This window comes from Aotus nancymaae, unplaced genomic scaffold, assembly GCF_030222135.1.
Source record: "Aotus nancymaae isolate 86718 unplaced genomic scaffold, 86718_ANA_hifiasm-v0.15.2.pri h1tg000046l, whole genome shotgun sequence".
Classification (NCBI taxonomy): Eukaryota; Metazoa; Chordata; class Mammalia; order Primates; family Aotidae; genus Aotus; species Aotus nancymaae.
Window position 1 is genome coordinate 29,869,867 of NW_026988460.1, and position 15,364 is coordinate 29,885,230.

Below are 15,364 nucleotides of genomic sequence, written 5' to 3' on the forward strand. Positions count from 1 at the left end.
GGAAGAGGCCTTTGCAGAGGTGACTAAGAGCAGCTCCTTGGGATGCGAAATTGTTCTGGATTATCCAGATAGACCCAGTGTAACCACAAGGGTCCTTATAGAGGTGGACAGAGGGACATTTCAGACAGGAAAAAAAGGCCATGTGGTTGAAGCAGGGTAAGAGAGGAAAGATGCTATGCTCCTGGCTTTGACAGTGGAGGGCCATGAACCAAGAAATGCCGTTCTGTGTGCTGGGAGAGAGGAGATAGACTGTCCCCTAGAGCTTCCAGAGGGAGTCAGGTTTTGATTTTGGCCCCATGAGACTCATTTCAAACTCCTGTCTTCCAGAACTATAAGAGGATAGATTTCTTTTGTTTTAAGCCACTAAGTTTGTTACAGCAGCAAGAGGAAACTAACACAGAGGGCCAGATCACGTAGAGCCTTGTGGGATGTGGAAATGTTTGAACAGCTGGTAACATGCGTGCAGTCACACGCATGCACACACAACTCATGTATACACATGCATACATGTGTGCACAATTGTTTTGATCCATTTTGTGAGGGAAAAAAATGTTGATAGTAATCTCTGCCATGGAGGCATTTCAGATGTTTGTTTCATAGTGCTTAACTGCATTTTATTTTATTTTTATTTTTATTTTTTTGAGACAGTTTCACTGTGCCATCCAGGCTGGAGTGCAGTGGTGTGATCTCTGCTTAGTGCAGCCCCCACCTCCTGGCCTCAATTGATTCTCATGCCTCAGCCTCCTGAGTAGCTGAGATTACAGGTGTGCACCACTACACCTGGCTCATTTTTGTATTTTTAGTAGAGATGGGGTTTCACCATGTTGGCCAAGCTAGTCTTGAACTCCAGACCTCAGGTGATCCACATACCTCAGCCTCCCAAAGTGCTGGGATTACAGGCATGAGCCAACACGTCCAGCCCTTAACTGCATTTTAAACACTTCTCTACAATGATCATACCTTAGTGTTATAATTCTCTTAAAAAATGTAAAACATGAGAGGAAAAAAGAACTATTAATGTAATTCATTACAACAGTCTTTCAAAGGAGAACAGACATTATCATCACAGTGGAACCTTCAAAGTTTCCACTTTTTTTTGTGTGTGTCAGTCTTAAGGTATAAATTGATAACAAGAAAAACAGAGGATTTAAGCGTGCAGGTCAATGACTTCTGACGAATACCTACACCTGTGTAGCTATGACCCTAGTTGAGACACAGAACATCTTCATCTCCCTGGAAAGTTCTTGTCGCCGTTGCAGCCCACTCACCTACTCCATACCGCCCCCCTCTGATCTACCTTCAATCTCCGTTTATTAGTTTTGCCTTCAACTCCCATATGTGACTTACAAAGCTACTCTTAGTGCAACTTGACATAGAAGAATATTTTATTTATGTTGTTGTGTGTGTTCTGGCTAGTATAATAAAGTAGGAAGACTAAGAGTCTTAAATATTGGAAAGGAAGAGAAAAACTTACTTTTTTTATTAGTGATATGCTTGCCTTCTTGGAAAATCTAAGCAAATCACTTAGAAAACTGTAAAACAGTGAAGTGGGCCAGTTTCAAAACATCTACATGAAATAAAATATATACATTAACATATATAAATATGTCTCTGTATACTCCCGTACACACTTGAAATAGTCATTTGTATTCCAGGAATAAATCCACTTGGCCGTGGTGCATAATTCTTTTAATACACTCTTGTATTCAGTTTATTAGTATTTTTTTTTTTATTGCATTTTAGGTTTTGGGGGTACATGTGAAAAACATGCAAGGTTATTGCATAGGTGCGTACGTGGCAGTGTGATTTGCTGCTTTCCTCCCCTTCACCTATATCTGGCATTTCTCCCCATGCTATCCCTCCCCAACTCCCCACCCCCTGCTGTCCCCCCCACTCCCCCCCAACAGACCCCAGTGTATAGTGCTCTCCTCCCTGTGTCCATGTGTTCCCATTATTCAATACCCGTCTATGAGTGAGAACATGCGATGTTTGATTTTGTGTTCTTGTGTCAGTTTGCTGAGAATGATGGTTTCCAGGTTCATCCATGTCCCTACAAAGGACGCAAACTCATCGTTTTTGATGGCTGCATAATATTCCATGGTGTATATGTGCCACATTTTTCCTGTCCAGTCTATCATCGATGGGCATTTGGGTTGGTTCCAGGTCATTGCTCTTGTAAACTGTGCTGCAGTGAACATTCGTGTGCATGTGTCCTTATAGTAGAACAATTTATAATCCTTTGGATATATACCCAGTAATGGGATTGCTGGGTCAAATGGAATTTCTATTTCTAGGTCCTTGAGGAATCGCCATACTGTCTTCCACAATGGTTGAACTAATTTACACTCCCACCAACAGTGTAAAAGTGTTCCTATTTCTCCACATTCTCTCCAGCATCTGTTGTTTCCAGATTTTTTAATGATCGCCATTCTAACTGGCGTGAGATGGTATCTCAATGTAGTTTTGATTTGCATTTCTCTAATGACCAGTGATGATGAGCATTTTTTCATATGCTTGTTGGCCTCAGGTATGTCTTCTTTTGTAAAGTATCTGTTCATATCCTTCGCCTATTTTTGAATGGGCTTGTTTGTTTTTTTCTTGTAAATCTGTTTTAGTTCGTTGTAAATTCTGGATATCAGCCCTTTGTCAGATGAGTAAGCTGCAAAAATTTTTCCCCATTCTGTTGGTTGCCGATTCACTCTAATGACTGTTTCTTTTGCCATGCAGAAGCTGTGGAGTTTGATTAGGTCCCATTTGTCTATTTTGGCTTTTGTTGCCAATGCTTTTGGTGTTTTGGTCATAAAGTCCTTGCCTACGCCTATGTCCTGAATGGTTTTGACTAGGTTTCCTTCTAGGGTTTTTATGGTGTTAGGTCTTATGTTTAAGTCTTTAATCCATCTGGAGTCAATTTTAGTGTAAGGTGTCAGGAAGGGGTCGAGTTTCTGCTTTCTGCCTATGGCTAGCCAGTTTTCCCAACACCACTTATTGAACAGGGAATCCTTTCCCCATTGCTTGTTTTTATCAGGTTTGTCAAAGATCGGATGGTTGTAGATATGTTGTGTTGCCTCCGACGCCTCTGTTCTGTTCCATTGGTCTATATCTCTGTTTTGGTACCAGTACCATGCTGTTTTGATTACTGTAGCCTTGTAGTATAGTTTGATGTCCGGTAGCATGATGCCTCCAGCTTTGTTCTTTTTGCTTAGAATTGACTTGGCTATGCTGGTTCTCTTTTGGTTCCATATGAAGTTTAAGGTGGTTTTTTCCAGTTCTGTGAAGAAGGTCATTGGTAGCTTGATGGGGATAGCGTTGAATCTGTAAATTACTTTGGGCAATATGGCCATTTTCACGATATTAATTCTTCCTAACCATGAACATGGAATGTTTCTCCATCTGTTTGTGTCCTCTCTTATTTCGTTGAGCAGTGGTTTGTAGTTCTCCTTGAAGAGGTCCTTTACGTTCCTTGTTAGTTGTATTCCTAGGTATTTTATTCTCTTTGTAGTGATTGTGAATTGCAGTTTGTTCTTGATTTGGCTCTCTTTAAGTCTGTTATTGGTGTATAGGAATGTATCCTGAGACTTTGCTGAAGTTGCTTATCAGTTTCAGGAGATTTTGGGCTGAGATGATGGGGTCTTCTAGATATACAATCATGTCGTCTGCAAATAGAGACAATTTGACTTCCTCCTTTCCTAATTGAATACCCTTTATTTCTTTTTCTTGCCTGATTGCTCTGGCTAGAACTTCCAGTACTATATTGAATAGGAGTGGTAAGAGAGGGCATCCTTGTCTAGTGCCAGATTTCAAAGGAAATGCTTCCAGTTTTTGCCCATTCAGTATGATATTGGCTGTCAGTTTGTCATAAATAGCTTTTATTATTTTGAGATACGTTCCGTCGATACCTAGTTTATTGAGAGTTTTTAGCATAAAGTGCTGTTGAATTTTGTCGAAGGCCTTCTCTGCATCAATTGAGATAATCATGTGGTTTTTGTCTTTGGTTCTGTTTATGTGGTGAATTACATTTATAGACTTGTGTATATTGAACCAGCCTTGCATCCCCAGGATGAATCCTACTTGATCATGGTGGATAAGCTTTTTGATGTGCTGTTGTAATCAGCTTGCCAGTATTTTATTGAAGATTTTTGCATCTATGTTCATCATGGATATTGGCCTGTAGTTTTCTTTTCTTGTTGAGTCTCTGCCGGGTTTTGGTATTAGGATGATGTTGGTCTCATAAAATGATTTGGGAAGGATTTCCTCTTTTTGGATTATTTGGAATAGTATCAGTAGGAATGGTACCAGTTCCTATTTGTATGTCTGGTAGTATTCGGCTGTGAACCCATCTGGACCTGGGCTTTTTTTGGGTGGTAGGCTCCTAATTGCTGCCTCGACTTCAGACCTTGTTATTGGTCTATTCAGGGTTTCGACTTCTTTCTGGTTTAGGCTTGGGAGGAGGCAAGTGTCCAGGAATTTATCCATTTCTTCCAGGTTTTCTAGTTTATGTGCATAGAGTTGTTTGTAATAATCTCTGATGATGGTTTGAATTTCTGTGGCATCTGTGGTGATATCCCCTTTATCATTTTTTATTGCATCTATTTGGTTATGCTCTCTTTTCTTTTTTATTAATCTGGCTAGTGGTCTGTCTATTTTGTTGATCTTTTCAAAAAACCAGCTCCTGGATTTATCGATTTTTTGTAGGGTTTTTCATGTCTCTATCTCCTTCAGTTCTGCTTTGATCTTAGTTATTTCTTGTCTTCTGCTAGGTTTTGAGTTTTTTTGATCTTGCTCCTCTAGGTCTTTCAATTTTGACGATAGGGTGTCAATTTTAGATCTCTCATTTCTTCTCATGTGGGCACTTATTGCTATATATTTTCCTCTAGAGACTGCTTTAAATGTGTCCCAGAGATTCTGGTATGTGGTGTCTTCGTTCTCGTTGGTTTCGAAGAACATCTTTATTTCTGCCTTCATTTCATTGTTTATCCAGTCAACATTCAGGAGAAAGTTGTTCATTTTCCATGAAGCTGTGCGGTTCTGGGTTGGTTTCTGAATTCTAACTTGATTGCACTGTGGTCTGAGAGACTGTTTGTTATGGTTTCTGTTCTTTTGCATTTGCTGAGGAGTGATTTACTTCCAATTATGTGGTCAATTTTAGAGTAGGTGTGATGTGGTGCTGAGAAAAATGTATATTCTGTGGATTTGGGGTGGAGAGTTCTGTAAATGTCTATTAGGTTTGCTTGTTCCAGGTCTGAGTTCAAGTCCTGGATATCTTTGTTAATTTTCTGTCTCATTGATCTGTCTAATATTGACAATGGTGTGTTGAAGTCTCCCACTATTATTGTATGGGAGTCTAAGTCTCTTTGTAAGTCTTTAAGAACTTGCCTTATGTATCTGGGTGCTCCTGTATTAGGTTCATATATATTTAGGATCGTTAGCTCTTCTTGTTGCATTGATCCTTTTACCATTATGTAATGTCCTTCTTTGTCTCTTTTGATCTTTGTTGCTTTAAAGTCTATTTTATCAGAGATGAGAATTGCAACTCCTGCTTTTTTTTGCTCTCCATTTGCTTGGTAAATCTTCCTCCATCCCTTTATTTTGAGCCTTTGTGTATCCTTGCATGTGAGGTGGGTTTCCTGGATACAGCACACTGATGGGTTTTGGCTTTTTATCCAATTTGCCAGTCTGTGTCTTTTGATTGGGGCATTTAGTCCGTTTACATTTAGGTTTAATATCGTTATGTGTGAAGTTGATTCTGTCGTTTTGATGCTAGCTGGCTGTTTTGCCCATTGGTTGATGCAGATTCTTCATTGTGTTGATGCTCTTTACCATTTTGTGTGTTTTTGGAGTGGCTGGTGCTGGTTGTTCTTTTCTATGTGTAGTGTCTCCTTTAGGAGATCTTGTAAAGCTGGTCTGGTGGTGATGAAATCTCTGAGTACTTGCTTGTTCATAAAGGATTTTATTTTTCCTTCACTTATGAAGCTTAGTTTGGCTGGATATGAAATTCTGGGTTGAAAGTTCTTTTCTTTAAGGATGTTGAATATCGGCCCCCACTCTCTTCTGGCCTGTAGGGTTTCTGCTGAGAGATCTGCTGTGAGTCTGATGGGCTTCCCTTTGTCGGTAACCTGACCTTTCTCTCTGGCTGCCCTTAGTATTTTCTCCTTCATTTCAACCCTGGTGAATCTGACGATTATGTGCCTTGGGGTTACTCTTCTGGAGGAATATCTTTGTGGTGTTCTCTGTATTTCCTGGACTTGAATATTGGCCTGCCTCGCTAGGTTGGGGAAGTTTTCCTGGATAATATCCTGAAGAGTATTTTCCAGCTGGGATGCATTCTCTTCGTCACATTCAGGTACACCTATCAAACGTAGATTAGGTTTTTTCACATAGTCCTATATTTCTTGTTGACTTTGTTCATTCCTTTTTACCCTGTTTTCTCTAATCTTGCCTTCTTGTTTTATTTCATGGAGTTGATCTTCGACCTCTGATATCCTTTCTTCTGCTTGGTCAATTCTGCTGTTGAAACTTGTGCATGCTTCGCGAAGTTCTCGTGTTGTGTTTTTCAGCTCCATCAATTCACTCATATTCCTCTCTAAGTTGTCCATTCTCGTTAGCATTTCATCAAATCTTTTTTCAACATTCTTAGTTTCTTTGCATTGGGTTAGAACATGTTCTTTTATCATGGAAGTTTCTTATTATCCACTTTCTGAAAGCTGATTCTGTCATTTCATCACACTCATTCTCCATCCAGTCTTGTTCCCTTGCTGGTGAGGAGTTGTACTCCCTTGTAGGAGGAGAGGTGCTCTGGTTTCGGGTGTTTTCATCCTTTTTGCGCTGGTTTCTTCCCATCTTTGTGGATTTATCCACCTGTCGACTTTGTAGTTGCTGTCTTTCTGATTTTAGTAATTTTAAATCTGCAGCAGCAGATCTCATAAACCCCCTTTTCTTCCCCCCAGGTGTTCTGTCCCAGGGAGTTAGGGCTTTATGATTTTCCGCTGTCCTGCTGCCATTTTCCCTGCCCACAAGGTGGCAGCCTAGTCACACTCAGCCTGCAGAGGTTTCGCTGAGCTGCTGTGGGCTCCGCCCAGCTTCTGTGTGAACTTCCCTGCAGTCTTGTTTATATGGGCGTAGTTAGAACTGCTTCCGCTATGTTGGCCCACCCCTGTAGTGACGGAGTCTCTGTAGTGGCCGGTTGCCTTGGTTATGGCAGATTGCCCTGGGAACTGCAGGGTGCCTCCATAATGGAGGACGCCCCTCCTCCACAGAGCTGGACCGTCCTGGGTTCAGTTGTGTTTCCTGTGGTGCTTTTCTTGCCCAGGAATCTCCTGGCTTGACTCCCTGTTTCAGCTCCCCTTGCTGGCTTAGAGGGGACTCAGTCTCGCTCACTCTGCACGGGGAGCCGCTGCCCCAGGGCGCAGGCCAAGTGGCTGCGCCGGTCAAACCAGCGGCACTGGTGACCCGTGGGGCTCCTCCGCCTGTGAATCTCCTGGTCTGTGGGCAGTAAAAATCCGTCTGGAAATGCGGCGTCCACTCACCCTCTGCGCTTTCTCTCGGAGCTGCAATCCCAAGTTCCTCCTAACCGGCCATCTTTAGATCTCTATTAGTATTTTTAAAAGATTTTTGCATCAGTATTCAGCAGATATCAGTCTGTAGTTTTATTTTCTGTTAGTGTCTTTGGCTTTGGTATTAGGGTAGCACTGGTCTTATAAGATAAATTTGGAAGTATTTCTTCCTCTTCAATTTTTTGGGGACAGTTTATGGATGGTTGGTGTTCATTTTTCTTTCTTTATTTTTTTATTTTATTTTATTTATTTATTTTTTTAATTGCATTTTAGGTTTTGGGGTACATGTGAAGATCATGCAAGATTGTTGCATAGGTACACACGTGGCAGTGTGATTTGCTGCCTTTCTCCCCATCACCTATATCTGGCATTTCTCCCCACGCTTTCTCTCCCCCACTCTCCACCCCCTGCTGTCCCCTCCCCTATTTCCTCCCAACAGACCCCAGTGTGTAGTGCTCCCCTCCCTGTGTCCATGTGTTCTCATTGTTCAATACCCGCCTATGAGTGAGAACATGCAGTGTTTGATTTTGTGTTCTTGTGTCAGTTTGCTGAGAATGATGGTTTCCAGGTTCATCCATATCCCTACAAAGGACATGACCTCATCATTTTTGATGGCTGCATGATATTCCATGGTGTATATGTGCCACATTTTCCCTGTCCAGTCTATCATCGATGGGCATTCATTTTTCTTTAAATGTTTGGTAGAATTCACTAGTGAGCCATCTGGTCCTGGATTTTCTTTGTTGGGAGGTTTTAATTACTGTTTTAGTATATTCAGATTTCCTATTTCCCCATGATTCAGTCCTGGTCAATTGTGTGTTTCTAGGAATATATCCATTTTAATTAGGTTGCCTAGTTTGTTTGGATACAATTTCCTCTCATATTCTTTTTTATTTCTGTAGAATCAGTAGTTATATCTCATTTTCATTTTTCATTATAGTCTTTTGAGACTTCTCTCTTTTTTTCTTAGTCAGTTTAGCTGAAGGCTTTTGAATTGATTTTTTTTTTTTTGAGGAACCAATCAGTTCTTAGTTTCATTGATTTTTCTCTATTATTTTTCTACTCTCTAGTTATCCCTGCTATAATCTTTATTATTTCCTTCTTTCTGTGAGCTTCGGGTTTAGTTTGCTGTTTTCTTAGTTTCTGAGGGTATACGTTTAAGTGGTTTACTTGAAGTCTTTTTTTTAAATCAAATTGTTTTCAGCTATAAATTTCCTTTTAAAACTGCTTTCACTGCATCCTATAAATTATGATGTGTTATATTTTCATTTTCATTTGTCTTGAGATATTTTCTAATTTACTTTAGAATTAATTTTTTTGACCCACTGGTTGTTCAAGTGTATTGCTTGATTTCCACATTTTTGGAGATTCTTCAGGTGTCCTTCTCCTATTGATTTCTAGTTTTACTCCCTGGTGATTGGAAAATATGCTCTGTATGATTTTAATCTTCTTAAATATATTAAGACTAGTTTCATGGCCTAACATATGGTCTATCTTGGAGAATGTTTTCTGTTCACATTTCATTGAGAAAAATGTGTATTCTTCCATTGTTTGGTGGAGTGTTCTGTATATGTCTTTTAGGTCCAGTTAGTTTCTAATGTTATTCAAACCATCTATTTCCTTACTGATCTTCTGTCTGGTTGTTATATTCATCATTGACAGTGTGGTATTGAAGTCTCCAACTATTATTTAACGCCTCTCTCTTTCTTCCTTCTATTTTGTCAGTATTTTTATCATATATTTTTGGAATTTTGATGTTTGGTAAAATATGTTTCATTATTTGTAATTGTTCTGTTTTTGTGATGGTTTCATCCTTGTATCATTGTGTAATGTCTTTCTTTGTATCTTGTAACAGGTTTTGACTTAAAGTCCATTTTGTCTTATATTAGTATAGCCATTAGTATAGATTACAATCTACCTTAAACTGATAGCAGCTTAACTCAATTGCATATAACACTCTACTGTTTACAGTTCTGCCTCTGAACTGTATTATTGATGTCATAAATTATATTTTTATATTGTATGCCTATTAAAATAGATTTATATTTATTTTTGTGCTTTTGTGTTTTAAATGCTTATAAAAATTTTTACAAACCAATTTAAAAATAATACAAATTTTTGTATTTGTTTGTGCATTTACCTTTATTGGAGAACATTATATTTTCATCTGGCTTCAAGTCCTGTCTGGCATCCTTTTATTTCAACTTGAAGGACTCTCTTTACCATTTCTTGTAGGGCAGATCTAGTAATAATGAACTCCCTTAGCTTTTATTTAGGAATGTCTTCATTTTTCCCTCATTTGTGTAAAATAGTTTTGCCAGATATAGAATTCTCAGTTGACAGCTATTTTTATCCAGCACTTTAAATATATTAGTAGTATTACCTCTGGACTGCAAGTTTCTGCTGAGAAATCCACTGATGATTTTATTGAGGATCTTCTGCATGTGATGAGTCTCTTTTCTCTCTTGGCTTTGATGATTCTCTTTTTGTTTTTGACTTTCAAATAGTTGTTTATAATGTGTCTCAGTATTGATCTTTTTGAGTTTATCCTACTTGGAATTCATACATCTTACATTTCTATATCTATATCTTTTTTTTTTTTTTTTTTTACAGATTTGGGTAGTTTTTGGCCATTGTTTCTTCAAATAAGCTCTCTGCCCCCTTATCTCTCTCTTTCCTTTCTGGAATTCCAAATTGTATGTATTCCAGTTGATGGTGTTCTATAATTCCCTTAAGTTTTATTCACTTTTAGTAAATCTTCTTTATTTTTGTTCTTCAGACATGTTCATTTTAAATGACCTAGTTTCAAATTTACTCACTCTTCTGACTGTTAGAGTTTGCTGTTGATCCTCTATAGAGAATTTTTGAATTCCATTACTGTGTTTTTCAGTTCCAGTATTTCTGTTTGGTTCTCTTTTTATGATTTTTGTTTCTTTGTTGATATTTTCATCCTGTTCATATCTTTTTTTTTTTTAATTTCTTAAAGTTATATGTCCTTTACCTGACTGAACATGTTTAAGACAGTTGTTTTAAAGTCTTTGGCAAGTGTGAAGACTTTGTTTCTCTAGGGTCAATGTCTGTCAATTTTTTTGTTCCTATGTATAGACTGTGTTTAACTTATTTTTTGGTATCCTTTCTCATCTTTTACTAAAAATTAGATATTTGCAAAACAGCCATCTCTCCCAATCTTTGCAGACTGGCTCTGCAGGGAAAAATCTTCACTAATTAGTCTGGCATGAAGGCTTAAGGTCTTTTCAGTGGTTTTCTGGCGTGCATCTTCCTGGGCCTGTGCTTTTTATCTCCAATTCTCCCATATACATGGCTGCTTTTAAATGTCTTAATTTCCCTCAGAGTGTCAGCTCTGCTTCTTCTCAGGTCCTTGACATTCTATTGCGTTTCTCTGTCCATAATGTCTTGCCCCACAGTCCCTCATGGACCTACACTTCCTCCACAGCTCTAACATGTTGGGCGCCTCTGTGGCCTCCATCCTAATGTTCAAACTGTGTCTCCATTTCCATTTGCTCTCTCAGGAGAGACAGAAATCAGTTTCTTGCGCAGCCCCCAGGCGAGCAAGAGGATAGCCAGCAGGTTCTATTCCTTTCTTTCCTTCTTTCTTTCTCGGATTAGGTGGTTCCCCTCAACTGCACCATGCTGTGTGGAGGAGGAGTGCTGTAAGGGCAAGCAGAAACACAGTGGAATTTCCTATTGGTTTGAGGGTGGCTTTTTCTTGGTTAAATTTTCTCTTGGTTGCTGCAGATCTTTACTGATATTTGAACTGCCACAAAGCTATTTTGCTCAGTCTGTGTGTCTTATTTGATGTGTCTGTGGGGAAACAAGGGCCTGGAGCTGCCTATTCACCATCTTGCTGGTGCCACTCTTTCTCAGCTTCCTTTTAAATTTATATTTGTTTTGTTTTGTACTCAAGTACATCCCCTAGTAATTGTTTTAGATAAGATTTGTTGGAAGTAAACTTTAACATCTGGAGTAGGAAAATGCTTTACTTTCTCCTTACCACTGAATGCCAGCCTGGCTGGCTAGGGAATGCAATGTTCACATTGCCGTTGAACAGTGGTACAACGCTAGTACATTCTATTACTAGTATTGTACCACTGTTCAATTCTTAGTTTGGTGACTATGTTAGTCCATTTGTATTTCTCTAAAGGAATACCTGAGACTGGGTAATTTATAAAGAAAAGAGGTTTACTTGGCTTACAGTCTGCAGGCTGTACAGGAAGCATAGTGCCAGCATCTGCTTCTGGTGAAGGCTTCAGGAAGCTTCCAATGATGGGAGAAGCTGAAGGGGAGCCATTGTGTCACATGGTGAGAAGAGGGAGCAGAGAGAGGGAGGGAGGAGGTGCTAGAATCTTAATCAGCTTTCACATGAACTCAGAGCAAGGACTGACTCATTACCATAAGGAGGATACCCAGCCATTCATGAAGGATCCACCCCCTTGACTCAAACACCTCCCACCAGGCTCCACCTCCAACAGAGGGGATCACATTTCAACATGAGATTTGGAAGGGACAAATATCCAAACCAGATATTTGGGAGTTTGGATAAACAATGATTTGGGGGGGCAGATCTTTCTTCCTCTGGCCCCCCAAATATCTGTTCTTCTCTCATTACAAAATACAGTCATCCCTTTCCAGTAGTCCCCAAAAGTCTTAACTCATTCCAGTATCAACTCAATCAAAAATCCAGTGTCTCATCTGAAATCCAAGTCATGTTTCTTCCACTTATGAGACTGTAAAATCACAACAAGTGATTTCCTCCCAAGATGCAATGGTGGTACAGGCACTGAGTAAACATTGGACACTGAGTAAACAAAGACAGAAATCAGCTGAAAGGAGCAACAGGCCCCATGCAAATCTGAAGCCCAGCAGACAGGCATTATATTATTATTATTATTTTTTTGAGTCTGATTTTATTTATTTGTTACTCAAAAAATCTTATTTCTGACTGGATCAGATTTAGAATTAGAAGCTCTCAGAGACGAAAGTCTGCGCGTCTCTTCGCAATTTGTTCCTGGCACTTCTTTTTAGCCTCCTTCATTCTCTTGGCCAAAAGTTTAGCATATTCTGCAGCCTCTTCCTTGTTTTTCTTAGTACGCTGCTTCTTCAGAGCAATACGCCACCGTTTATGCTGCAGGACACGTGGAGTAACAAGACGCTGAATCTTGGGTGCTTTGGTCCTAGGTTTCTTACCTTCTTTGTTTAAGGGCTTTCTTACAACATACTGGTGGACATCTTCTTCTTTAGAGAGATTGAAAAGTTTGCGGATTCTGCTAGCTCTTTTGGGCCCAGGCGATGAGGCACGGTGGTATCAGTTAGTCCAGGAATATCCTTCTCTCCTTTTTTTACAATAACCAAGTTGAGAATGCTCAGATTAGCATCCACAATGCAACCACGAACTGATTTTCTCTTTCTTTCTCCAGTTCTCCTTGGTCTGTAACAGGAATGCCCCTTAGTAGCAGGCGGACACGGCCATGGGTCAAGACACCCTGCTCCATGGGGAAACCTCGTTTGTCATTCCCACCACTGATTCGGACCACATAACCCTTCCATTCTTCACCCAGAGTGTCAGCAGCAACTTCTGTCGCCATACGCTTCTCATAAAAAGTACAAAGTTTGCGTTCATCATCCACTTCAATGAGTTTCTGGCAGCCAGTGGCTGGGAAGGAGATGTTCAGCTTCATCTTGAAGAAGCTATACGCCTTCCAGGCGCCACGGAAAAGAGCCAGGCATTACATTTTAAAGCTCCGTAATGATCTCCCTTGACTCCATGCCCTGTATTCAGGACACACTGGTGTAAGCGGTGGCCTCCCAAGGTCTCTGGACTTCTCCACCTCTGTGGCTTTCCAGGGTGCAGCCGCTGTGGCTGCTTTCATGGTGGGAGTTGAGTGCCTGCAGCTTTTCCAGGCATACCTTACAAGCTGGTTGGTGGCTCTACTATTCTGGGCTCTGGAGGGCGGTGGCCTCCTTCCCAAGCTCCATTAGGCATTCCCCTGTGGGGGCTTTGTGTGGGTTCTAACCCCACATTTCCCCCTTGGCACTGCCTGAGTAAGGTTTCTCCATGGGGGCTCTGCATTAGTGGCAGGCTTCTATCTAGCACCCAGGCTTTCACATACATCCTTTGAAATCACTCTTGCATTCCATGCGCTGACAGACTACAACACATGGAAGCCACCAAGGCATAAGGCTTGCATCCTCTGAAGCAGCAGCCAAAGCTGTACTTGGTATCCTTTGAGCGGTGGCTGGAGCTGGAGCAGCCCGGCACGTCAGGAGCAGTGTCCCAAGGCTGTCTAGGGAAGCGGTGCCCTGGTTGTGAAACTATTCTTTCGTCCTAGGCCACTGGACCTGTGCATTGTGTGTGCGTACGGCTACGTGTGTGCGAGTGTGTGCAGTCATATACTTGCATGGTCATGGAGGACTGGTCCATGACCCCCATCCAGTTCTCAAAGGGATCTATACCCTAACATTTCTCCCCACTCCCCACATAAAAAGGCCAGGTTGCTGTTTGGAAAGCTGAACAGAGTAATTTGTTTTGACGCTGATGAAGTGGTATTTGTTGATTTCTCCCAAGAGACTGCCTTTTCCAGGAAAGGTTAACCTGGCTTTGGGCCTAGCCAGGCCTACCTTTGTTCTTTTCTCTTCATTCTAGGCCAACACTGGACAAATTGATGACCCCCAGGAGCAACACAGAGTCATCAGCAGCAACCTGGCCCTCATCCAGGTGAGTCTCCACCTTGTCGGACCCTCCCTTCTGAATCTGCAGCCAGGCCTGCCCAGGTGGGAAGGGTGAAGGCTAAGCAAGCTCTGCACTCTGGCCTGAACTTTGAGAACAGGTAGTTACCTGTCCCTCTCATGTCCATCAGACTACATTCACGCACCCTTTGGAGGCTCAGCCCACCTGAAGCAGACCCAGGGTCCCTCCAGCTTCCCCATTCCCTTCTTTCCAAGCCTCACTTCTTGAAAGACCCACCTGTTGTTGCTCCTTCTCTGTCCCATGGCCTGCAAAGTGCTCATAGGCTTCCCTTGCCTCAAATTGTGCTTCCCAGGCCACAGGTGTTCCCCTAACTGAGGCAGCCTGTGATTGCCTCTTAAGGGCTTTCTTACAACATACTGGTGGATGTTGTGATCTTACTTTTTCTGGGCATGTGTGGATCCTTCCTGCCTGGAAATCCTCCCTTGGCTCTGCTCCTGCCTCTCTGCCTGCTCCTTCTCAGCCTGCAGGAGACATCTTAATTCCTTAGCTGATTCATGCTCCTCTCACTCTCACAAGTCCTTCTGACAGGTCCCGGTTCCACTAAGCACTTATCCTGGGACCTTGCCACAGAGTGTCACTAAATCAGGAGGCCCAAGACAGGGGAAGCTGAGAAAGAGATTGAGCTCAGAGTCAAGAGGAGAGGCTGGGCCTGGACAAAGACAGGAGGTAACTTTATCCTAGAACCTTCTGGGTCTCTCTGGGTGGGAGCGGTCTGTGGCAGCACTGAGAATATGGACCCTGAGATCAGACAGCCCATCGTCTATCCACTGGATAGCCTTGAGCAGGACTGACTCCCCCTGTCCATCACATTAGGATGATACCTACTTTATACCTCACTTGGGTTCCAGAACCACTACATCTAACTCTCTACGGGGCATCTCCGTCCACCTGTCCTGGAGGCACCCCCCAAAACAGCCAAGTCCAGCCTCATTATCTTCCCTGCTCATACTCACCTCTGCTAAAGTCCCTGACTCAATCTAGTGTGATGGTTGAAAGCTCACTTTGGGAATCAGCCCACTGAGGGGCCTCAGGCAAGTCACTTCACCTT

General features: G+C 41.5%; 1 protein-coding gene and 1 pseudogene across 6 annotated transcripts in view; one reads left to right on the forward strand and one right to left on the reverse strand.

Moving 5' to 3' along the window:
* The window catches only part of SLC41A3 (solute carrier family 41 member 3), a 71,301-nt gene that overhangs the window by 26,151 nt on the left and 29,786 nt on the right, over positions 1-15,364 (forward strand). For 4 of the 6 annotated variants that reach the window (XM_064362117.1, XM_064362118.1, XM_064362116.1 and 1 more), the window contains 2 exons: positions 14,212-14,283; positions 14,845-14,982. In XM_064362117.1, coding sequence (XP_064218187.1) covers positions 14,212-14,283; positions 14,845-14,982 — 210 coding nt within the window. The remainder of the gene's footprint in view (positions 1-14,211; positions 14,284-14,844; positions 14,983-15,364) is intronic. The other 2 variants (XM_064362119.1, XM_012475796.2) reach the window with 1 other exon arrangement.
* On the reverse strand, positions 12,491-13,246 carry LOC105733385 (small ribosomal subunit protein eS6-like; annotated as a pseudogene).